This window comes from Perca flavescens, chromosome 23, assembly GCF_004354835.1.
Source record: "Perca flavescens isolate YP-PL-M2 chromosome 23, PFLA_1.0, whole genome shotgun sequence".
In the NCBI taxonomy this organism is placed as follows: Eukaryota; Metazoa; Chordata; class Actinopteri; order Perciformes; family Percidae; genus Perca; species Perca flavescens.
Window position 1 is genome coordinate 7076390 of NC_041353.1, and position 26703 is coordinate 7103092.

Genomic DNA, 26703 nt, shown 5'->3' on the forward strand with positions numbered 1-26703 from the left:
ATTTCTGTGATGTTGACAAGTGGTTTATTCAGCAGGAATGGTGAACAATTTGTCAGTATTTTTTTTTCTACAGAAGGCAATCGAGCACCATGAATAACAGCGCTGTAATCAAACTTCTCAGGAAATTTTCTCATTAAACACCTCACAGAGTTAGATTTATATTTCACACAAGTGACAGTGTTTGAATGATTCATAGTCAACATGATTTAAAGTTGGTTGCTGCAGCTTTCTTAAAAAACAGATACACAGAAAGGGACTTTTGTCTGTCTCACTTCACTATGCATTACATTATAAGCGGTTACCAGATACAGTGTGTGAATTGATGTCTTTGGTTTGTACTGTATATCTGAAAATCTAGGGGAACCGGAGTTGTTCTACAACCACCTTATTTTTTATTTCAGCCGCCAGGCCGACTGGTAATATAATTTGTAAGGAATAGACACCAAAGTAGGCTGCATATGTTGATCATTATTATCATACAGATAAAAACACACTTTTAAATTAATCGGTGAAAATAAGTTTGAATTAAGAGAGCTTCTAACAAATGTTTTGGTCAAAATAAATTAAACTCCTGGCTTATTCCTAAAGTGAGACTTTGAAACATTCTGAGGGAATAACACATTCTTCCTCTAACAAATTAATTCATAAGCAACAAAACACACCGTTGCTCAATTCAGCATAGTGGCAATTCAATTTTGCCACTATAGCCTTAATTGGTCTGGTATGACCAGTAGCTTATGCAGGCTAATGTTAGCTAACATTAGCAAACTTAAAGTAAAAGTTTGACATTTAGGGAAATACGCTTATTTGCATTCTTGCCCAGACTTAGATGAGAATATTGATAACACGCTCATATCTGTAGGCTAAATATCAAGCTAGAGCCAGAAGCCAGTTGGCTTAGCCTATTGTAACTAATGGAAATGGGGAAACTGCTTACTTGGCTATCTTGCCAACTAGCACTTCTAAAATCTTGTCTCAAGAAAGTGAATTTCCCAAAATGTCAAACTATTCCTTTAAGCTAGACACTGTGTGACATTAATGAGTAAATATGCTGATTTTATGGTTGTTGTCTACTTGTGCTCCTGTTACACTACATTTCAGTGTGTCACAGATGAAAAAATAATGTCTGACTCACGGTAATCTTGGGAAATGAAGGCAAATGTTATATGCCATTATCCTGTAATTACCACTTGTAGCCACAGTGGCCGCTGTTCAGCAAAAGTTACATAGTCTTGCGTTAAGTGTTTTTAATAATCAATACCTTGGCTTCCAGCGAGGTGCATGTACACACACACATCTCAGGATAGACAAAAGCACACCATGACTTTTAACAATCTTAATACAATTGGAAGAACCACAGTTCACAGTACTTTTGTCAAGTTATTTGGCATAAGGGATCTATATTGAGAAAATAATTGAAAAACAGTAGAAAAAATAGCATTTTGCCTTCTTGGGACCACAACATATTTTCTTCTTTTTTTATCTCCATGCATTCACAGATTTCACACAGATACATTTACTCGCTTACACTACTACCTTATTGAAACAGCTTACAAATAAAAACACTATTAAAATGGTGGCCACAAGGCTGTGCAAAAGGGAAGACCTCCAATGTAAGCCCTGCCATCTGTCTGTATCAGCCATCTCTTGCAAGTAACAAACTACAAAATAGCACCATTATACAGTGGATAGGATTCTTAATACAGTTTTGTTATATGAAACCATCATGTACAATGAATGATAGGTATGCATAGGTTAACATAAATGGGAGTACTGTTTGATTATACACAGATAGAGGAGGCAGAGATGAGACATCTTGGGTGGTTTGTGCAATACAATTACTGTAAATCCGCATGGAGGCTTGAACAAACAGCCGTGACTGTCAGCCCTCATGCAAGGACTTCTCAGAACCGGCTTTTCATGAAAAGAGAGTGAGTGTGTGTGTGTGTGTGTTTGAACCTTACTCACAGTTACACAACTCTCATTTACACTGGTTGTTTTGTATGTGTGTTTTTGTAGTTATATGTGTGTTGCATCGCATATCTCCAGGAAGACTTGTCATTTTGGTTTGCAATATTTACCAAATCATTTCATCTGCATGTTTCTCCAGTGGACTTTGCAACAGATGCTGTGGATTTTTGTTGTACTCTCGCCATGATGGCAGATAACGCGGTCCAAGCGACAACTGAAGTAGCAAAGTTCTTGGCCTCCCTAAAAGACCAAAATATAACAGGCCGAGATCGATCAATGGTTTTAACTTCCCATCTACGTGGCTATTCTTAGAGTCTCTCCTTCTCTTGTTTCAAATTTAAGTGTTGACAGATTTGGGAACATATTGTTAGTTCTTTAAGAGAACAGAAGAAGAAAAAAATCTCTTTTTAGAGCGCTTGTTGACTTGCTGTAACTAAACTTTCATGACTTAACTAAACTTTCACAACCTTGAACAAAGGCCTCCACTCAGACGCAAATGTTGATCACCGGTTCCTGGATTGTTGACAAAAATCTGATTTGACCACAACCAATATTTTGCCTGATTGTTGCTATTTGACTTATTCCACTGACGTATGCCAAATGCACTTTGAATCCACTGAATGACCCATTTCTTGCAACCAAACAAGCACTGTGCACTGACTGGCCAAAAGACCTTAATTCAATTTAGCTTCTGATTAATTAGTTTCTGTTTTTTTGTAAAACAGGGACAATCTTGGTTTTATACTTCCCACCTTCCTTAAAAATTCCCTCTAATGGTGCTTGATCTGTTGTTGTAGAAGTCAGTCCTCAGGTTCTCAACACTTTCCGACGCTTAGGAGGGATTTGGATTGGACACAAACCTTCAAGGGACTCCACTTAGACAGACAATCTCTGCCTTCAGGAGTCAACGAGAAGTAGGGATTTGGGCTCAAAGTAAAATAACTATAACAATATTGAAAGTCTGATAATGAACCACCTGGTCTTTGTCCTTTGAAGCAAAACCTTGTTTTTACCTATTAAAAATATCCGCAGTAATGCATAGTGCTTAAAAACAAACTAGGTAAGATAATCAGATTTTAGCTGGGGTAGAAACGGTTATATTTGACCGGTGACAAAGTATCCTGTCTAACTTAGTGAATGAATCCACTCTCTCAGACTGAAAGGATTTACCTCCGCAAAGTTCACGGGACAGGATGGACCACTCATTCTCAAACATAGCCTGTCGCTCACAGATTGGCTGAAGCACAGATCCGTTCCCACCTCTCCTGGAACCAGGGGATGCTGCAGCTCACACAGGGAGGTAAAATAAGCTCTTGTTTGTGTCTCAGCAGCTAAACTAGTCTGTTACATTGCATTAACAAAGAATTCTTCCCGATATGGAATGGTGCAGTGTATAAAATAATCACAAGATCCCTCATCAAACCCTTAAACACCACTTAGCTCTCAGGTTTCAATCATTTTTAAGAGCTTTTCGGACCTTTGTTAGCATTCTTTTTGTTTTGTTTTACAGTGAACCATTCCACAGGGGTACCAGGTAAGGCCACTCCCTTCTCTCTTCCCAAGTCGCTGGGCATTTGTCCATTCCTTCTTTCCCTACATTCGGTAATTTCTGCCCCCAGTGTTGCCTCGACTTGAGTTTTTCTGATGAACTTCCTGCAAAAAAAGAGAAGAACATTTTAGACCTGTAGCAGAGACACCGTAGACAGGATAAAGTGAACAAGCTTTGGGACAGATTTGGGTCTGAAATCTGCATCTGCGATCCTTGGATGATAAAAATAAAACTTTGTCACAGAGTTAATAATAACTCTACTAAAGTCAGACTAATGAACAGATGAGTGATGTGGAAGCCACGGCACGAGGAGATACACTAAACGTGATCTGCTTGCTTCATCTCCGGACCTTGCATGTGTCAGTCTCTTTATGGCGAGATGTCAGCACATAATGTACAGTAGTAGAGTGGAGATGCCTGGGGAGCAGGAGTGCCACTGGGTCTACCACAAAAAACACTTAGTTCCTTCTCTTGCTGCTAATGGTTTTCTTTTTTGAGAGAAGGGTAAAAAGTTCACGGTCGAATCTTAAAAGGATCACACTCTCCCGCAGGTTGGCAACTCGAGGATGAAACAGAGTCTGCATTTAGACCTCACGCTTTTGGCCAAGAGATTAAGATTTCAGAACAAAGCTTGTTTAAATTAATCTCTCTCATTGCAAAATAAAGGTTGCACTGCTTTTGAAGCACTTGAAACTCTGAATTTCAGAGTTGAGGGTTAATAGAAGTTCAAATGACTAGATGAATGAAAAATACCAATAGAATTAAATAAAAAAGTATCCATTGGCATGCATACCTTGAAGGATGAATGACTATGTCCAGGTAAAGGTCTCTGTGGGAAAATTAAGCCACTTGAATTATTTTGTCTTGCTATACAGTAAGATGCTAGCAAACTTGAATATACTGACCCCTTAAAGTAACAGTAAATAACTTTTATTAGATGAGAAGTTTAAGCCCACCCTGATGTATGTTTGCTGGCATGTAACTACAGCCATCAGCTAGTTAGCTTAGCTTAGCACAAAGACTGTAAACACGGGGAAGCTGTTTGCCTTGGTCTATCAGAAAGTGACCAGCTTTTTTAAGTTTCATTAATTAGTGAGCTTTGGCTAGGCTGGCTCTGTCCAAAGATAACAATTTATCATGTTTGTTTAATCCATATGCAAAACTGAATGTAAAATGACAATTTGTAGTTCAACGGAGGATTATGTGCAATACTATTTCTTGCCTGTGCTATCTGTGAGCAGAGCTATGCTAACTGATTCCCCTTTCTTTATGCTAAGCTAAGATACCACCTGCTTGCTGTAATTTCATACTGAATGAGCACATATGCGTGTGTTGTATCAATCTTCTCATATAACTCTCGGCAACAAGACAAAAAGCAACAATTTCTTTAAAATCTCAGGATATTATTTGCGCATGCTTTGACAGAAGCTACCAAAACAATTTGATTCTATTTTTTCTTACACATTTCCTGATGAGTAAATCTTTTTTTTGAGTGTATTTGTTTGGTGCTGTGCTCACCTTCTTGTTTTTTGTCTTGTCTGGCTGCTGTGCTGTCCTACGCTCTGTGCCCTTGTCCACTTTGTGCCCTGCGGTACTAACCTTAGGTGCTCTCGGCATATCTGTGTGGCGCTGTGCACGCACAGAGCGAGCAGCCTTGCTAGTCTTGGCAGGTGCACAGTACATCTCCAGGCGCCGCAGCTCACAGCTTTGGAAGCAGCACTCGTCCACAATGCCACGTGACCGCCGTGCATTGGGGCCATAGCCTGTTGGTTTACCTGTTTGAGAGGAACGGCAGGAGTAAGTTAGTTTTGGCAACGACATAGCTGGTCATTTCTGCTGAATCTCTGGGTTACAAATACCTTCTGTGCTGTTTTTTCATTGTTCAAACAAACTGCTTTTAAAATTCTATAGTCTTCTTCTTCCAAGTCTTTCCAAAACCAAAAATACAAGAGCAAAAGTGTAAGGAATGAATTAAACAATGTGTTTATCGGCTCTCATGTTAGCATGTCCGGCTATCTAGCTTACTGCGTATAGAAGAAAAATTGCCAGCATTACTTCCAAGGCCAGCAGCATTTTATACTACATTATTTTGTGGGGTTACAAGTTACGTAAATAAAAGAAAAACCCCATTCATGACCAAATCCACTGTGTAGTATATCCCCACGGTGTATTGGACACTAAATAGGAGTGTAGGTTAAAGCTATAGCTGCTCTATCATGCCAATTGGATGAGGGAACGTTTATACTTCAACCATGCCAGCCAAATTTGTGATCTCAGATAGCCTTTTAGATTATTCTTTTCTCTGTAACATGAAAAGTGAAACCTACAGTTTGAAAATACGTACAAGAAACCATAAATCTAACCTCTGTCTTGCTTGTCCTTAAGCTAAGCAGCTAAATAGTTTTTTATTAGAATGAAATAGTCTTATGTTACATTGTCTATGTTCCCTCAGCCCTAACCCTAAACCAAGATGATCGGTATTACTGCAGCAATGAATACAAGGTCACATATCCAAAACATAAAATATGACCGGGGTTGGGTAAATCTGCTTTTATTATTGTAAGTTGCACGTGCTGTGCGACAACAGAAAGCTTGACAGATTTCAACCATTATCTTACTCTGCTTTATATCTTTTAACAGAATTAATCAAACTAATTGCGACTAGAGGCCAGCCACGATGGTTGTAATAAAGCAATGATAATGGCCAGGTCATGGGTCTAATTCCTCTGATACATGAACAGCCTTATTGACATGGATTTCTTCCGTGTATAATGTACAGTGTATCACATTACACACTATAGACTCTTTTTGGCAGCTGCTTCCCTGTAAAAATGGGGCCGCAGTCACCCAAACGTTGAGAATATCACGCTCAGCCATTTTGGCCCAGGTATCTTTTACACAGAGGCTCATCCAGTGAGGCGAAACCACAAGCCCTCTGGGCCTGATCAACCTGCAGAAACAGCAAGGAGGGCTTTGAGGCCACACCCCCGTTGGCAATGTACCATTGTTCATTCACATTTTCATTTGGCAGAAGCCTGAGCACCCTGCAGTCTCTCTGGTAAAACATGGATGCTGAAGACGGTGGCATGATGCACCCAAGAAATGACCGTGAGTACAAGGCCAGTAGAGGTGGAAATTGTGTTATAGTCTTATTATCACTGAAAGAAATGGGTAAAACATTATTTAAAGTGTGATACTCAGCTTGTTAACTCAGTGGCTACATCAAGTTACCAAGACGCCAATAGTCACTTCCTTTTTCAACTCCCTTACCCCCTCAACCCACCCTCTTTTGGTGGCCTTAGAAAAACGCAGACTCTCCATTAACAATTCCCTGCTCACCTTGAGCGACATAGCCCTGATGGGCTTTTCCCTGTTACCAAATAAAATAATAATAATTTAATATGGCATTTACAAGGAGGAAATGCCTTTCCCTCTCAGAGTTAATAGCTCTTGGCTCAGAAGCCTGCCAGTGCTGACAAAGTGCATTAACTTCTGCTCTCTGTCTGCCTTGTCCTGACAATGTGTTCTGGACAGAGAGCAGCTTTCATTCAGAAACAGTCAATTGGGAGGCTTTCATGTTGCACATCAGGTAGAATGATGCTAAAAATAAACTATGCACCTGCATTATTTAGGGAACAGTAGAACAGAATTCACCCAGATCTCAAATGGCCAAAAGGGATGTGTTAAATTAAATATGTAGATGACAAAAAACATAATTTAGCTTTTGACATTTTTATTAATTCCAAATGCATTGACAGCTACACCTTTTGCAATTCATTCTTTTCAGTCCTTTCAGTAATCTAAACCAGGGATCTTCAACAAGGAGTCCGGGACCCTTAGGGGGGTCCTCAGAGTCAATGCAGGGGGGCCTCCAAATTATTGTCTTAACATGAATCAAACGTATTATTAGCAAATATAAATCCCCACTGATGATATGCTTACTGGCCTATAGCTTAGGTAAGGTAGTCACTAAGATATCCATCCACAGATACAGTTAAGGATTCAATATTCCACATGTATGTTTAACATTAAAACATGATTTATAAAATCATGCCAACAATTATTAGGCTTAGTATTCTATGCAAGAAAAAAGGTGAAGGCCGCCCTACGTGTTATTGTAGGCCCAGTTTAATATGCAACTTAATTTCTACAATATAGCCTATGTAGTAGGGGGTCCCTGCTCCGTCTCTCTTTCAGTTAAGGGGTCCTTGGCTTAAAAAACGTTGAAGACCCTTGAAGATCTGCTATTCCCTCCCTGTGAGGCATATCAGTGGGACCAGCCTTGGCAGTTATTTTAACACCTGATGTCAAGAAATTTAGAGAGAGAGAGAAATGTGACGTTGAGTCCTGGCTGGCGATTATATAATGGCTGCTGAAAGCCAAAAGAGGGGCCATGCCTCGTTGCCTGGCCTGTTTTTCAATCCCTCCCAATAAAGCCTTACAAATTAACATCCGCTATTATTCTGAAAATAGCTTGCAACCCTGCTGCACAAACAGCTGGAAGGGAGAGAAAAATCAGCTGGCACCAGTTGTAACATAGGATAATCAGCTCGGGCAGGTTTGAGAAAAAACATGCATCATAATCAGGTCTAAAAGCTTTTAAAGGTTTTAAATGCTTCAATTCCATGGATAGCTGCTGTAATCCTCATAACTAAAGAGTTGTTTGCTGTGACTGTTGTTAAATAAGGGTAAACAGCCTTTTGTGCCAGTGCTTCTCGCCTCACGGCCTTCTGCGGTTTGAAATGGAGTCTGGATGGAGGATGCAGAGATCACCCACGTTGATAAAGGAGGGTTTCATGGCAAAATACTTTCTGCACATTTACATTAAGAAGTTAACGGCTATAGAAGCCCAACTAGAGAAAGTTAATTTAAAGGAATATGCCAAATTTTCAGTATCACATACAGGATTAACATGTAGTTTGAAAAGGTTCATAGCTTTCTTCTTTGCACGTCAATGTGTTAAAACTTCTCAAAGCTCTCCTTCAGCATAATCCACTTCTCCCATCTTGATATGTATGTTCAATATCTTTCAAACACTTACAGTTTCTCCGCAACACAGTTAAATTACAGTACATTTTCAATGTTGCGAAGCACCGCCAGAAGTAGCATAATGTGACATAACTTGAAGACCGAGGCGTGTCCAGTCCAGTGCGATGACAAATCGGTAGAGTACTCGCAGGCCTGCATTGTAGGGGCGTGTTGCTTTGGATACCGGTGAGACGACGAAATACACTTGAGAAATGCTAGTTGGAGTAAAACATCCATGAAATTGAAAGCTTGTCAGATGCCAAAACACTTTTTAGTGTTTTTTTACTACTACAAGAAAGGATTTTACAACGTTGGAGAGTTTTTATGTTGACAATCATTCTACCCTCTCCCCCGATGACATTCACGTTATATGTATGCATGTACATGTATTTGACTGACCAATGCAGCACCATGCCGGATGATGTCGTACTGACTTACATTTTTGCTGGACGACATTGCGTTTTCTTTGCCGGAGCTCTCACAGAGGTCTCATTGAAATGAATGAGGGGGGCTGCATGTTTGAACGGCCTTATGCTGCAGCAGTGGTTTGAGGAGTTCCTATGGATGTTTTGATATCTTCTGGCACATTTATTTTCTGTTTTCCATAACAGTCGCTTTTGGAATAAATTGTATCTGTCATGAATCCAAGCTGACTACAGCCGTCGTCCGCCACGAATGAGCCGGCTACGAACTTTCTAGGACCACCTTTAACGTGTTTGATACTACAAAAAGTATTCCTTTGGAGTGCAAGCATTCTTTTTAACCGAAAACTATGCAGTAGCACCAACTGTCTTCGATCTGTCAAATTTGACTAAGTATTTCTTCTGATGCCACCGCACTGCTCCATCTAACATCGTTTGGTGTTTGACAGCCTCAGCTCACATAGTGTTCATTCCTCCAAGGAGCGGCACTGGAGAGAGATGGCTGGATTCCCCCATTCCAGAGTGGCACAGAAAGCATCTGAGTTTTACAGCTTGGTCATGGTCAATAAAAACCAGTGGATTCTTGGAGCCTGTGCACTGCTCTTCCTACAAAGTGTCAAGCAGTTTACGGCTGGGCAGGGACTATAAGAGCTGCTAAAGTACTGGAAACTACCTCTTTATCACTGGTACCACAAAGAGTTTATGGCATGAGTGAAGTGTTCCTCACATTACTGCGCCACTAGAATCTTAGCCAAAGGCCCGGCCACTAGATTTAAGTGATCAAAATGGATTTATTCTAAGACATCATTTAGAAATCATTGACTTATACAAAAAAGATCCATGGGCTAATTTTTAGGCTAATTTTGAAACTAAGAGATTATAAAGTGATAACAAATGTATGGAGTTCTGACTTTGATAGCCATTTAATAAATTGGGCAAAGATATGTGAAATAATTTCTCAAGTGAGATTATAAATAACGAATGTTAGAAACAGTCACGGTATCTATTTTTCTTGGCGATAGAAACATTAGCAACCAGTGTTGGGCAAGTTACTTCCAAAATGTAATACATTATAGATTACTAGTTACTGTCATTTGAGAGTAATTAGTTATATTACAATATTACTGTCTCTGAATTGTAATGCGTTACACTGCTTTTGCATTACTTTTGAGTTACTTTCACCAAAATAACAGCAGAAGTTTGACTTGGCAGCTAGCTTGTGAATTTCACCACTGGATCAATAAAGTCTCATCTTTATCCACTTTAATACATCACAGATTATTCATAATATTTTGTATAATTAATATGAATATGCAAAGTAACTAAAGCTATAAAAAATAGATAAGTAAAATGTACAATAGGCAAGTAGGAGAAAATGAAAATACTCAATTAAAAGTACCTTACAGTTGTATTGAAGTAGACTACGGCATTGTTGTAAAATGTTTGATTAAAGCACTTGAATAAGAAATTCATGTTTAGTTTAAAACAGTCTAAAGGAAACTGTCAATTATAGTGTGATTAAAACTCACTATTTACATGATTTACAGTACTTGATTTACAGCTGATATGTGAAAAGGTACACAACCTTATTTGTTTAACAGTAATTTAGTTTTACTACGAACCGTCACAAGAAGTGCTTTTATTTTGAAGTAGCCTACACGGAAGTTGTCGGTTGTGTACCTTGTGTACTCTTGCTAGCTTACTGAGATGCAACTGTTATGCATGTTGTTGATGCAACAAATACTGTCTATGGATGCAACATGTCCGTCAAGCTAAGTTGCATCTGTTACTGGTAACTCGCGTTACTGAGATTGTAACGGGTAATAATATTACCGAAATTTAATTAGTAATGCGTTATATTACTGCGTTACAGCAAAAAGGAATACATTACTTTTTTTTACGTTAATTGTAACGCGTTACTCCCAACACTGTTAGCAACACAAATTTGAAATGATAAGAATGCTCACATTTTTAAGTGAGGCTCGTCCTTTTCTTGTGTACAGTGGGAATGCAAATAGTTAACAATTTTGAGTTGTATTGAAAAGTGTGTAGGATCAAAAGTTTCAGATTGTGAAGGAACCAAAAAACCCTGCACACTCTCGCTCACATGTACCTGATGAAAGTAAAATCAAGGTCCGAGGTTAATCAAAGGATCCCAGTGATCCTGGATTATTTGGTGGCCATAGGTATCAATAATAAGATTTGTTATTATCAAGGGGGTTAGACAGTGTTGCCCTTTGTCGCCGTATCTATTTTTAATGAAATGTTGGTAATAAAGTGAGTACAAGTGATCAATAGTGTGGAGTATTCTTTGCTTCATTTAAAAATGGAATGCAAAATAAAAAAGGTGATTTATGAGACTACCTAAGGTGAAGAAGAAAGAATGTCAAAAAGCTCCAGGATAAGAACTATGAACCTTGGTGATCTCTGCAGTAATGCAACTAGATATATCCTCGTTTTTCTTTGTAGAGGTCCTACATTATGTGATTGGATTAAACGGATGAAGAGTTTCAAATGTAATGTTCTGTTTAGTCCCAGAGTGTCCTCATATCCCTTGTGTCTCAACTTCAGCTATGTGTATGTACAGATCGAAATCTGGAGGACGCCTGCCTGTCCTTTTCATGAGATGCCTCTTTGTTCCGCCGAGCAGTAATTTACAGAAGGGTCAGAGATTTTTAGTTCAGGTCTTAATGGGAAAACGACACCTTTTCTCAGTGATGGAGAGGACACAGGAGGTCTTTCTTCAGATCTCAGTGCCTTCCGCTGTGTGTTCAGGTCCAGTGTAAAACTAGGGAGGGAGGGAGGGAGGGGAGAGGGTGTCCTGATCATCCTGTAATCCACATAATCCCCTGCTGCTGAGGGACAAGGCCTAGCTAAGTATGTGTGTGTTTGAGTGTGTGCATGTGTGCATGCATGCATGTGACGTGCTTTTGCACATTCTACCTCTCCAGCTCCAGTGGCTTTGAATAAAATTGACAGGGACTAACACTGAAGGGGAAGTCTCATCAATGGCTGCTAAAAGCAATTCCCCTCTCCTTTCCACCTTCAACTCACATGCCATCAGTACAAGCCAAAACACACACACACACACACACACACACACACACACACACACACACACACAAAAACAAGTTTCGTATTTGGCTGAACTTTGTGTACCAACAATTAGCTCTTGGCCCAAAATGATGGATTATTCCATCTCGTCGTAATTCAAGAGAGTTTGTGCATCATTCTTTTCACAGAAATCAACAGCAAGATTAAATATCTCATGCTCACTGTAGAAAAAAATTTGAATATTTTAGCATGAACTGATAAAATATGAAGTGACTTAGGACTGGGAGCCACTTAGCACTCACACTTTAGCCAAAAAACTCCCATTACAGATCTGATTCATGGAATGAACATCGCAATGAAATCACCCCACGGTCCTGCCTGCTAAAGCATTACAAAGACAACTGAGGATTTCTAGGTCAGGTTAATAATTGGAAAAACTGACTACGGTTGTGGTTTTTTTTCTGTTTCATAGACCGCAGTTTCATTACCTAAAAAAAAGAAGAATTTCCACCAACTTGTATTTAGCATTTCTATCAGGGTAGGAAACGTGTAGTCTTAAAATGCAAGTGTGCTATTTTACTAGTGACATGCGTAAGGTGGATTGGCAAAGGCACTTTTAGCACAGAAAGCCCACTATCGTTGCAACACTGTCTCTGGACACATTATCAATCAGAGGGCTGCCAAGTTCAACACGACCAGACTGAAAGGGAAGAGTTCAAGGAAAGGAGCACGCCTGATTTGGCCGAGCTGTTAAGCAGCCGGGTCCCACAGACGACAGAACCCAAATGGATTCTCCAGATATTTCTACGCAAACAGCCACTGGTACATGTGGCGACCAAAAGAGAGGAGAAAAAGGAATGACAGAGAGAATATGAGAGAGCGAGAGAAACAGAGGAAGACAGGGAGCAGCATATTTTCCAAGGAACAGCACCCTGCTGCTCAAACCTCGAGCCTTTTCAGAAAAAGGATGGAGTGTTTGTGAAATATACCTCTTTTTCAACACAGGAAAATGTGGCATTGATAGATGGATAGTGTGCAGTTCAGTGACTGCACAGTGTAAGGTAATGCGGGAAAGACGAATGCATTCCCCCATACCACAAAAAGGTCTGTTCCTGTTTAAAAAGTGTATCCTGCATGAGGATTCATGAGTTACATTGGCCTCCGTTTAACACTTCTCTCACATCTCACATCTCTCATGAGATAAACATGGACAGCAGTGCTGCACTTCTTTAGCCTGTGAGAAACATTTACAAAGCTGTACATTTTGACACATAATCACATCATCCAATCTCTGGACACCCTCATACCTTTTCAAAATCTCGAGCATTTCATCAGCATTAACCTACAGCTGCATTGGGACCATTTTGCAAACCTTCAAACTAAGACCAAACTAAGACCAAAATGTAATTGCAATCACCATCTAAGAAGAGAATGGCATGTCTTGTTGGTGTAAAAGATTTGATACTTGCATCATGTAGATGCAAAATGTGATGCATGATTTACTAAAAAGTCCTCTTTAGTCCACGATCTCTCAGCCTAAACGAAGAGAACATGGTCATTTACACCAGAGAAGTGCTGCAGCAGAGGGAATCCAAAGACCAAAAAGTCTTAACTGGCAGAAAACTGGCAGTTGAGAAGGCTGTCATGACCTCTTGTGACCACAGCATGAGGGTGCTGCCAGCAGCATCTGGACGAACAAGACTTGCAGCTTTGCAGCAGCTTGGTGACTCTCCAACAAACTCTCTGGCAAACACGTACAAGGGGCCCCAATGCAGAGAATGATGTTGACTGGTCTTGGAAAAGCTGCAGGCAGGAGTAGAGGAATGTGGCAGTGGGATGGTGGGGAGCAGCAGCAAGGTGCATGGTAACACGACTGCCAGACAGAAGGCTGATATTGGGTGATTCTGCAAAAAAACTTTGGATGGCGTTCAATGACATTTTGGAATGGTCTATGCCACTTTTCTTAAAGTATTTCTGCAATGTCCATGCATGGCAATAACAATAATTAAAGAATTAGGATTAGTAGGATAAGGGTTAGGGTTAAGGGTTAGACTGAGTTTTAGGGTGTGACTGAACATGAACTTTAGTAACACCCCCATTCCCGGTCCTAACTTCCACACCATCACTTTCCATCTAGCTACATATAGGAAACACTACTTTCTTCATTGGTACTAACAGTTGACATTGGACATAAATCGCATGCCACAAATCATCCAATAATTCTTAGCCATACTGGGCTGTGCATGGACAAGAAGGGAGCATGCATGCAACGGACCTGAGAGGTCTGTTGGTGCAGCCCAATATAACTAGGAAAATACACAACAATTAGACAACAATTTGCTGCACATCCAATGTCAATCTGTAGTGCCAATACAGGAAGTATGTGCCCTCTCTATGTAGGCACATGTAGCATGGAGGTTGGGGTGGTGGATCCAGATGTAGCATGTCTGGCTGGCATGCAGGAAACCAAAGTTTGTGTCCCATCACAGCAACAGTTAATTTATTTATTTACTACAGCCACAGTCTTTTGTTGCCATTAACCATACTATATGTTGTAATGCACACACATTTTTTCAAACGTTGGCATTGGATATAGCACTGGATTGAATTGCACTGGATTAAATTATCCAGTATAAATGTTCTTGTCTGGCGATAGTGTTGGATGGTCAGAGCTCTGGGAGGCTTCTCTGCCCATTCAACCTCCTCTGAGGCAAAGCAGAGCCATCACATCACATTAGCTTTAAGAGAACAATGTCGGAGGGCATCTTCAGCTGTCTCGTAAAAGGATGCTTTGTTGGTACCATGAGCAGGTGCTAAAGGCTGCAAAGCAGGTAAAACAAACACAGGCAACCTCAACAATAAAAAAAATCAGGTCACTGATTTGGTTGTGGGGAAGAAAAAGGTCTTAACTCATGCAAAAACTGCCATTTGAGCTTTTCAGAAGAATCAAAGAGGTGAAATGCTGACGTATAGAAAGGTAGTTCAAATTCCCCAAAATCTTTGCAGGGGCTCTTTGTTGCTTCCAACACCAGCAAACATTTCCTGTTAGAAACAGGGGGTCACGGAGTGAAGTAAATGGGCTGTTCAGGAAAGGATCGGACTGAGACGCCAATCACACGAACATGTCCAAGAATCAAGAGCACCACATGCAGGCATGTGCTTTTTCCAACTAAATGGGCAGCAGAGGATATAGGCCATCAAACCCCTGAATGAACTGCAGAGTGGGCTTCAAAATGGCTATATATCCAGCGGATTATACCGGATGAAATGTTGTACAGACCTTCATGGTCCCCAGAGGATAAATCCTTACGACTTTTTCTCTGGCACCACCATGAGGTTCTGTGTGGAATGTCTTAACTACTAGATGGATTTACATGAAAATTGTCTCTTTAAGGATGAATGGTAATAACTTTGGTGATCCCTTCAATTTTCCTATAGCGCCATCATCAGGTTAACATTTTAAAGTTTGTCTAATACTTTGGATTATGACCAAATTACCTGCAAAACTAATGACATTGCAAGTTGGAATATAGCTCAAAGCACAGTTTTGTGCAAATACAGTATACAGTCTCACAGAGCTGCTAGCATGGCTGTAGACTACTTTGTTAATATTTTACCAATAAAATGTACTATTTTTGTCTTGTAATGGCATTAGATTTGCTTTACTATACACTGGCCACTTCTACATTATTCCCCTGCTGTACTGAGGCTGGGATTTAAAGACTGGCCCCCTCCTGGCCCCTAATCTTCCATCAGTCACCAAGTTCTCAAGAAGGTGTATCTACAAACCACTCCAGGTTCAGGTTGAGGCGAAAGCAATCAATTACTGGAAAAGAGAACACTATAGATGCTGCTGATTTCCCACAGAAATCTTATATCTTCTTTTCTTTTTGAAATTGGCAGCTGACAAAGTCTACCACATGTGGAAAATCTTTCATAACTTTGGGACCGAACCAAACCATTAATAATGGATTATTATGTCAAAGCGGCACAGGAGTCACAGGGAGAATCAATTAGCCATTTTAACATGACATTTGGGGAGATGTGATGCTCCTCCAGGACATTCTGTGCAAATTGGCTTAATTGGTGGATGTCAGCCAAAGAAATGTGAATAATGAGGTTAAAAACCTTGGCTCTGTTGTGTTTTGTTGGCGATACTGCTAACGTACAGTCACGCTGCTTGTCTCTGACAGAAAGATCAGGATATATGTCCTGAGAAACCCTGGCAGCTGGTGGAACATTGCACCTAACCTAGGTTGCTTCATATATCCTGTGCTGTTCTGGTCTGGGTTGTACCCTTAATGGAAAGATCTGAGATTTAAATCCTGGATTGTTGGTGGAGGGTTTTCTTTGGGTCGCTTTCCCTTCTCTGGTGGAAAAAAGAAAAAAACTCCACAGTAACATTTAGATTCTACCCCTCCTCTTTCTCAGAGATAGTCAGCCAAATTCCACTTAATGCCCTTTACCCATGAGCAAAACTGGGATTCGCCACCACGAGAGAGTATAGGTAATGATCATTATTCCACATTTAGATTAAGTTTGCTTGTTCAAAATCTGGGCTCCTGTCCATCAATGACAGTGGAGCATTAAAACAAATGTGCAGGGGATGAATGTGAACTTAAAGAGAAGATGTAACCGTGGAAGAGGAATGAATGAAGGAAGAAAGGGAACAATAATGCAGGGAAAAGAAAGTTGAGACAAGATGTCAAACTGGCTGCTTTTTTATTTATGAGCTCGCTGGAGGTGGAGAGCTCTGGGACAGATACAGCCAACCATTATGAATAAATAAAAAGGTGCACTTACTGAAATAAAAGCCTCTCTCTCCACACACAAACTGCAGCGTGTCGACCAGCTCCGCCCCGCACAGGGTCTCTGGGCCCGCCCCTGTTGCCGTCGGAGTCAGGGTGAGGACGCACAGCAGTAGTGAGAGGGTGTGGCTACAGGAGATACAGCACATCGCACTCTGCAGCATAGGGAGAGAGGGAGAGTTTTAACATGTCCACTTCTGTTAAAGCCAGAGCATCATCAGAGAGAGATTTTCATTACATTTAAGCAGGGGAAGCCACACTTTTAAAGTCACTGCTTTCATATAGGCTACTGGCCACTGAGCAAATCTGCTGTGACAGTTGGTGGCTAAGTGCCTTGCTCAATGACACATCAGTGATGGCAACACTAAACATTTTCCCACATAAGATTGAACCCAGTGAGCTGAAGGCTTGTTTCCCTAACTTCCAGGCTCTCGCACTGCTAAAAGAAAATGAAATAAAAGTGACCGTTGCCACAGATGGTAACTTTACAGGAGTTTGGATATGTGGAGGAAAATTTATTAAATCTAAACTACCACTTGGTGCCAGAGTTAAACTGTCAAACAGGAGGCTGACCAGCTCTGATGCTCCCGAGCGCCTGCGCGCAGCCGAGCATGCGCGTCCAAATTGAAAACACACTTTTCTCCTTATCTACTCGCTACTCAGCCCTTATAGCCTACATGTCCTCGTAAGTTAATAACAATCCATATTAATCAATTAAATAAATAACACAGATCATTAATCACCAAATGGTAATGAGGCGTCATCATTTTCCCTGTGCCAAAAACCAGCTGTCAGCGCAGTTAGGCATAGAACTACACCAAAAGTGCTTCAAAATTCAAAAAGCAGAATAGGAGATTCAAAAAGCGCCAGGGATCTTTCTGATCCAAACTGTGAGATGGAAAACGGCTCTCCCGCCAAACCCAGCCGAGGAAGCTGAGTGGGCCAAATATACATAATAAAAAGAATAAACACAGGACACTATCCATCTACATCACAACCCCAACCGCACGGCCCCGACGCCCTTCATTATTTCACGTTAAGCTCTCTCTCTTTACCCCGCAGCCTCAGGTTAGATATTTAGCACTTAATAATGCAGACTCAGCAGTAAATACTTTGAAAGTTGCAGAGCTGCATTAGGACTTTCTGGTGAAAAAGAGCGCATGGCGCACAGAAGCCCTGAGGATGAAAACCCATTCATCCGAGCAGTGGAACTCATGCACGATTCATGTCAAAATTTCCAAAAGACAAAAAAAAAAAAAAAAGAAAAAAGAAAAGTCATTTAAAGCAGAAGGTGGACAATCTCTTGCTAACTGTTGAAAAAGGAAATATCATCAAGACATGCAGAACAGTTGCTCTCTAAATGAATAAAAAGGATAAAAATAAGAATAAATCCACATTTGTCATGCACTTAAAAAGCAGTAAAATAATCAAACTTGTTTGAGTTGAAACTATAGGTAAGGATGCTCTGTGCAAATATTGAGCAAGGTGATAAATATATAGTGTCAAAGGAAAGCAGGTAAGTTACCTTAAAGACATCACATAAATGCCACTGAAAGGAAAGAGCGCTAGACATCCCCACGGGTCTCCGCAAGACAAAGCCCGGCGAAAATGAACTTGTTTGAAGTCATTAAAAACGGGGAGAAAGAGGATGAGATGCGGGCAATGTCACATCTCAATATTCCGACTTTGTTCCATTGCGCAGGCTCGTTTTGGAGAAGTGAGATTTAGCGAACAGGAGACGGATTTAGAGAGAAAATCCCTCACATTTATCTACATTACACAGACATTTTCAACAGGAAACAGCTGGGGCAGCATTTGCCTCCTACTCGTCCTAAGTTATTCATTAAGGATTTTGGGCACATATTCAAATAACGTCATTTCTCTTTTTTTTTTTCTCAGAACGGGATTGGATTTTGATCTCTCTAAGACTTGGTTAGTAGTTCAGATCAAGATAGAGAAAGCGGTGCTGCCCCACCAGCAGCAGCTCACACTCACAAAGCACACGGTTCTGTGCGCTGAATGCTCATGAAGGAGCAGTTAAAGACTAGCTGGAGGTTTGATATGACTGCTGGTTGTTGTGCATAATTTGGCACTGCAGTAATTCAACAGCACTTATATCCAAAGTCTGATTTGATTAACTCAAAAATAAATCATTAAAAACCCTTTTCCACTTAGTCACAAATGTACTACTAACTTGAATGTCCAATAAGAACAAAATAAAAAAGCTAAATACATGTGAATTGGAGTGATTATGAAAAGAAATTATATTGCAATACAGAGCAAATTTATAACCTGAGATAAACAGAAGAGCTTAATCTGAAGTCCTGTTCTCTCTGAACTTTGTGCTTATGTGCAGGATTTATTCCTTTTCTGCACTGTTTCTGTAATTTCTTTTCAGAAATAAGTTAATGCTGTGGTTTCTGTGTTGAAATGGAGTCGATACATGCAGCCTTGTCGGCAAATAAGATCAGATGACATTTGATGTGTTCAAGAACTGAGTGACTGATGTGAAAAAAAGTGTGGAAAAACAAAAAGAAATTGCATTTACGAGGGAAAGGACATTTTCCTCGTAATTGGGGCAAAGCCCCTGCAATGACAGACCACAGCTTCACACGAGGCCAGGGCTTAAAGAGACTTGTTTCCAGCAGGAACGGCATATCAACACTGATCCAAGCACTGAACATGAGATCAGTGCTGTGACCCAATCATAAAACAGGACACCAGCACGTATCCTAGCATGCTCGGTCAGTGTGTTTAAGTGCATCACAAGCAGGGTCGGATCCAAAGGGGGCCGAGGCTAAAGACACGCAACAGTTAGGGTTGTTGGAGTGAAGTGGGTCAAAACACAGACAGATCAAACGTCCTGACATGACACCAACAGCACTGAAAGGCACTCATGGCACTGAGGCTGCAGAGGCCACTCCTATCAAAACTTATAAATGAGTGGTTTCAAAGGGTTGGGGCTCTTGAAGGGGTCGCAAGATAAATGAGAGGGGTCACAAGTTGAAAAGAAGAAAAAACTGTCAAACAAAAGGTTTTTTGTTGAGAAATACAGGATTGTTTTGTAAAAATGGTTCAAGTTAAATGATGTAAGAAGGGAAATCGCTCTCACAGTTGATGCAACCTGTGACGTGGAGTTGTAGGTCGGCATTGGTTATTTTAAAGAGTCACCAGCCAAAATCTTTGGAAAGCATTGAGCTAAATGAGCAATTGGTTGAGCAACAGAAAAGTTGTGGTCACCGTGGTAACAGCAAGTTTGGTTTAATACTATGGCAAACACTCATTGAGCAGCTACTTTGTCAGATACACAACAGAAGAGCAGCTGGTGTATCTGTTTACAATGCAGCCAAACAAATGAATGTTGTGTTAATAAAGAAGTCAATCAGTAATAATTGAACCGCGATCTGACTTCATGCTGCACACGGCACAAGTAGTTTTCCACGCAACAGAGCACAGTGAAGTTTGTTAGATAGCTAGGCTAACAGCTACTCCTGCAGTATTTAAAATGGATACCTTGATTTAAAAAAATAAATACAGAAAATGATTGTTGTCCTATTCAATAGTCAAATTTTTGATGAATAATATTGGTTAGCACTAGGGATCGACCGACATGGATTTTTTACTGCCGATACCGATTCTTTTTTCATCAGCCTTAGCCGATGACCGATACGGGCTGCCGATTTTCTTGAGACAATATTTGGAGCTGATACTGATTTTGCTCCCTCAAATCATAAAAATGTAAACCCTGCCACACTGGATTTGTTTTCGGAATCTGCTCTGCCATTTCTATAAAAATACAAAAACACAGATCAGTGTCACTTCTGCAATCATCTTACATTTATATCACTCAAATGATGTGTGCAATGTGCATCATATGGATGGGTGCGCTGCATATGGTTAACTGTGCAAGGGTAAAAGGCTTTCATCAACATCTACAACACAGCCTTGATGATGCATTGCTTGCTGACATATTATAAAACAGATATAATCAGGTCGTCACAAAATGTCCTTTGTCAACACATTTAAATAAGGTGAGAAAACATTAAACCTGAAAAGTAGCCATTGAAATAAAGTGCTTGATTTGTAATTTAAGACTGCCATGGTCCAGCACTCTGCTAGTGGGGGAGGGGCAGTGCATGGTCTGCACGTGAACTGCAGCAACACAGAGTTGCCTGTGGACGCCTGTCTATAAATAATGCCGGGAAAAATCTATCGGCGAACGCAGCAGCCGCTTCCGACACACGTAAAAACGCAACTATCGGCCCGATATATCGGCCAGCCGATAAAATCGATCTATCACTAGTTAGCACTAACCACAATAAATACATTACATTTCCTGTGGCTGCTTCAGAATGAAAGCCATCCCATGTTTCACCAGTGAATGCTTTTTAATGTGAAACAGTAGCAAATGGTCGGATCGCATTAGCAGTAACTTCAAACAGCTCTGCTACGACTGCCGGAGAGTGAGAAAACAGTGCAGCTGATATCTATGAGATAAAATTGCTCTGGATTACATGCTAGCCTCGTTTTCCTGTAAATCCGGCGCAGTAAACTGTAAACTGAATCCGGCGCAGGAATGGCGGACTCCACCACAACCAATAAAAACTAACATATAAAGAGATAATTACTGAATGTAACTACATTGAGTGGCTATTGCAGAAAAAATGCAGACCATAAATAGTATACAAAAATGAGGTTTGATTTCATGAAACTCCTAATCTAATTTGCAACATTTTTGATAATAGATTAATTGTTCAAATTTTTCTTGACCAGAAATACCAAAAATTGATTGGTACCAACTTCAAAAAGGTGAATATTGGTTTTCTTAGTCATCTGTGATAGTAAATTGAATATATTTGGTTTTTGGACTGCGGACTTACTTTGGTGTGGAGTGTAATAAGCAACATATTTCTTTGTCATTTATGATGGTAAACTGAATACCTCGGGGTTTTGGGCAGTTGGTGGGACAAAACATGTGATTGGAAGACATTACTTTGCGTTCTGGGAAATTGTGATGAGTATATTTTTAAGTTTTCAAAGACGATGAATTGACGACAATAATTGTAGTTACAGCCCTGCTTTGCAGCCTCACATTTATACAAAATGCATGTTTGCAGAAGGTCGTGCATTAAATAACAAATCTGCATTTAAAATCACAGCTTCTTGTCAATCTTTGAGCAGACTTATCTTCCTCTCAGGACTGCTGCTTGAGATGTACACCGATCAGCGTCTCTGTTTGCCTCCCCTGGTGGATTAGGTCACTGTCAAGAGCTGCTGATATAGCGTTGAATATGATGATGCTGCTCCTCCTCTGATTAGAGGGACAAAGCTGCTTTCAGACCAGAGGATGACCTTGTTAGCTTCAGATCAGGGACGGAGCCGGTCACTGATGCCCATAAGCCTCTCTGTCAGTAGCTGATCTTAGATGTGAAATTATCTCATCTTTCACTGACTCTTGACATAAAAAAACCCACAATATAGCATGTAAATGCTCCATCACAGACTTTCCTGTTATCATTGCGGTATGGCATTATTGATAATTGGCTTGTGCTGTACATCTGCTGATGCAGTAGTAGGAAGAAGAAGGAGAAGAAGAAGGGGGGTAGAGGGGGGCTGACCTTCCCTTGTTCGGCGAACTGTCTTGGTGCCAGGTTTCTCTCTCTTCCTCCCTCAGTCTGACTCTCTTTTCTCTTCGGTTGCAAGCCCCCCCGCCGCCTCTCACCACCACCACCACCTCTCCCTCCTAACCCCCCTGCAGCCTTGTCTAAGGAGACGTCCGCCCCAGTGAACTCATTGACCAGGGAAAGGCTGGTTTTCACTCCGTTCTGGTGTAGAAAGAAGAAAGTGTTCACTGCAAAAAATGTGCATCTCTGCAAGTCATTTTGAACAGGAGTGAGTTTTAAAGTTTTAGAGTCACAAGTTTTCTTCCGTGGAAGTGTTTAAATATGATGCCATCTCAATAGTTCCACTTACTAACAACGAATTCCCACTTTTTAAAGGATATTTTCTTGAATGTAATGCAATGTTTTTGATTATAGGTAAAGGGGGCCGGCCTTGTAAAGAGAGAGTTATAGTCACAAAAGAAAAATTATGCAAACAATTTGACATCAAGCAGAGTCACTTTATATTTGGAAGAATCTATATACATTAACAAAAAGCAAGACTTGCAAAAACTGACACTTTTTGCAGTGTTAACAGCATCCCGTCTGTTCTCTCCTGCCAAACAAATGTCCAAGTCAGAGAGACACACAGACAGCGGTGCAGAATGCAAATGAATGCGAGTGGATGAAAGTGAGAGAACTGAGGAAGAATTAGAGTGGATGAAAAAGCCAAGGAGAGGGAGGATGGAGGCTGTGTGTGTGGCTACTGCACGGCTGGTACCCGAGATGGGACGGAACGTGTGAGGCTGGGGATATGTCTGGGCGGGTACACACACACACACACACACACACACACACACACACACACACACACACACACACACACACACACACACACACACACACACACACACACACACACACACACACACACACACACACACACACACACACACACACACACACACACACGTTCACTTGAGGACACATATGCAAGGAAGCGCATGCATGTACACACACTTAATTAGTACAGCAATCCTCTATTCTTTTGATTAGTCTGAGGGGTTTTGCAGCTCAATGGGTTCACTGTGTTAAATTTCCTCTTTTATCAATTGACTAAAACATTTTTTTTTTTACAAAAACATGAAAGTATCAAGTGATTGTCGGGGTAGTTTTTCTGTGTGTGTATTACTTTCCTAAGCTTTGTGGTTAAACAAAATGTAGTGCGGGCACATGCATTCAAGGCAGATATTGTTATCAAAGCCCTATGCTGTGCCATACGCTGTTCATATGGAAGAAATAAAGGTGCGTCATGGAGCAAAAGCAAGAAATGGGGCGCTTGTTTTGATATGCTATGTTTCCGTAGTAACTTGCAGGGGTCATAGTATTTTGGCAAAAAGGCCAGGAAATTCCGTGGTGCCTGTTGATGATCAAAACCTACTTTTTCAAAAATATCTCTGGGACAGTTTAACTGTTTGTGATTGCTGAACATGCTGGCAGTGGCAGGGTTTTCATCAAATCACATCAGTTTCTCAGGAAACTAAACGTGGAGGCTGAGCTAAGTCTAAACAATGCTGATTAGTTGTGTTAAAGCTGAACTAATTAATATCTTCATATAAAAAATGGATCAAATGACTATGCGTTATACGAAAGGTGTTGCTTGTGGTGACAAACTGTGACTCATCACCCAACAGGCAGCTGTTTTAAGAAAAAGAGCTCAGATAAACCCATTGTACGCTACTCTACCTGCTCAGCACCAAACGGCAAAGTTAGCAACTAGCTGGTGAACTAATGCCATGTTTCCTCTGCGTGGTACGGCTCTGCTCGACTCACATTATTAAGTACAAGTGGTTTTCTCTCTTTGTTTTCCACTGTGGATAGTACCCCTTCAGTGCAGGCGGTGTTTCTTAGCTGATCGGCATAGCGACGCCACATAAAACTGCCTTGACATCTTTTTTTAACGCAACACTGGCTGAAACTTTTCATTGGCACCCACGCAGAGGAACGCCTGCACTATGTCAATTGTACAGCGTAGTGTGTGACTTAGTTTTAAGGGCTGCAATTTAAAAAAAAACTGGGTCGAGTGAAGAAAAATAATTGCGGTGGTGATGGTAGCTTGGCTATTTAAAAATGGCGGGTTTGTGCAGGATGTCCCGTGTCACAATAGTGACGATTCTCTCTGACTAATCAGTGGTCTGCAGTGTTTTAACTCCACCTTCTAGTATCGGCTCAGCTCGCTCTGAACTTCGACCGAGGTGGTACTGAAAATACCCGTTCTAATGTGTAACAAACTGATCTGGAATGCTTGGTGGAAACACAATAGTGGAGCATTTAGCAGCGAAAGAGACAGATATTTCCCCTCAGGAGATGGTGAAGAAGAAAACTTTCTGAAAAAGTGCTGCCTGCTGCAGCTGGAAACAAAGCTGACGAGAGCAAATAGACTGAACCGTATAGTAATTATGCTATAAAGCTAAAACTGCTGCTTGGTTGCAGAATTTGGTGCAAATTCTCTGTGGTTTCATTACTATGAGCAATCCTACCAAAAGCCTTTTGAATTATTACTATAAAAATATTGGTCCCCAACCTTTTTGGCTTGATCCATTTAAACTAATCAATTGTCACCCCTCATTAGAAGTTATGGCCTTAAAGGTGCTCTAAGTGATGTGATGAATTTTTTAGGCTCCAACTTTGGAGTTGGTTGAGTCATGAATACGCATTGTGGAAGTGGCCTACATGCTAACGCTGCTGCAGTGATGGCTCAACCAGCTCCTTCTTGTCGGTTATTGGCTGGAACACTGTTTGTTATGGTTCGTGGGGCAGGTTGGCGCAGTTTGTTTTTGTTGCCGTTTGTGGAGCCTGGGCTGTCTACAGAAACCGCGTTTTTTTACAGTGTGTTCAGGGGACAGGCAGCTAGCTTAAAAAACGTGTCACATCACTTAGAGCACCTTTAATAGTTCTATGAAAGACTGATTTTTGCTTCTCTGATTGTTTCATTTGAAAGATATGTCAAGGCCTGAGGAAGTGAAAGTGTTTGAAAAGAAAAGCAAAACTTAGAAAACATATTTTTGTGCAACAGAAATACAGTTTTCTTTGTTATATATTCAATCATCTCCTGGCCCCATGACTGCAGGTGCAACGTATGGCACTTCTCCGTGGAGTGTTTATATTATTTTGTCTACCCCCTGCCCTGTACTTGTGACACCACGGAAATCTCAAGACTTGTTAGAGCTTGCAAGCATTCCGTCTATTACAAAATCCAGGAATGTTCCACTGAGTCACGAACAAAAACACAAAACAAACCAATACTTGAACAATAGCATGTACAGTAATTACAGCCTTAATATGCGGTTTGGTAAAACACAACTAATCCTGGAGAGACAAACCACACACAAGAGCCAAATATCCCAAAAGAAATGCACACATTCAGGACTTTTTAGTGTCAGTGATACTGCAGCGAGCTGTCCGTGCCATCCAGCTTTACTCATAATGTGCTGCCTCATACTGCAATTAGAGCTGGACGAGGGCCTGCGCGAGATACCTCAAAGCATGCATGGAAGTGTACCGTTTGTGCTGTTTACTTATCCCAAGACGAGGAGTGGTTTTGGGGGGGTAAGGGGCCACTGCTCCTTGGCTCTCTCCGGCTGGCTGAGGAATGGGTGTGGTGCTCCTCTCTGCCCACCACCTGGCACCGTGGAGGCTATGTCTAGTAAAGAGACCTCTGCCAGGCCTCAATTACGGGGGGAATAATCCAGGACACACTGAAGCAATTACAGCCCCATATAAATCAATATGCTTTGGGTTAAAAAGTGATCTGCTCCCAACACTCTGGAGAGGCTCTGACTCAGTTGGCCTTTGATTTTTTGGAGAGACAGGAGCAGTTTCTCGGGAATAGGGAAGAGATGCTCTAGTCGCTGTGGTTGAAACTGTCACTCAGGCCGAGTAAACAGGTGACACGGACTGTGAGGAAGAGCAGAGGATAAATATTTATTTGAAGTCACTGAGCTTGTATAAACAATCATTGGGAAATTCACGTTGCATAAAGTAAAACAATGCATAAACAAACAAGCTTCCCTGCAAATTACAATGTAAACAGATGTATTTATGCATGCTATCCATGAGATACGGATGCTAATGAAGGATAAACACTGTATTATTTATGTATAAGGAAGCTTGCAGAGTCAAGAGCTTCCAACACAAGCTGAGGCAGCAGGGGGCAATACTGACAGCTCTCCCTCGCTTGTGAAATACAGCCGCTAAGCTGGCTGATGCTC

At 40.9% G+C, this 26703-nt stretch overlaps 1 protein-coding gene across 2 annotated transcripts; it reads right to left on the reverse strand.

The window, feature by feature from the left end:
- Positions 1-19: 19 nt before the first annotated feature.
- Positions 20-18628, reverse strand: igf1 (insulin-like growth factor 1). Of its 2 annotated transcripts, XM_028570299.1 has the most exons (5): positions 18358-18628; positions 16828-16987; positions 5039-5295; positions 4314-4349; positions 3474-3624 (listed from the first exon to the last, which is right to left on the reverse strand). In XM_028570299.1, the coding sequence occupies exons 1-5, from the start codon at positions 18403-18405 to the stop codon at positions 3565-3567; spliced, it is 561 nt and encodes a 186-aa protein (XP_028426100.1). In that variant the 5' UTR covers positions 18406-18628; the 3' UTR covers positions 3474-3564. The 2 variants fall into 2 exon arrangements, with proteins under 2 accessions (XP_028426101.1, XP_028426100.1); XM_028570300.1 differs by lacking the exon at positions 4314-4349 and having other exon boundaries at positions 20-3624.
- Positions 18629-26703: the final 8075 nt, after the last annotated feature.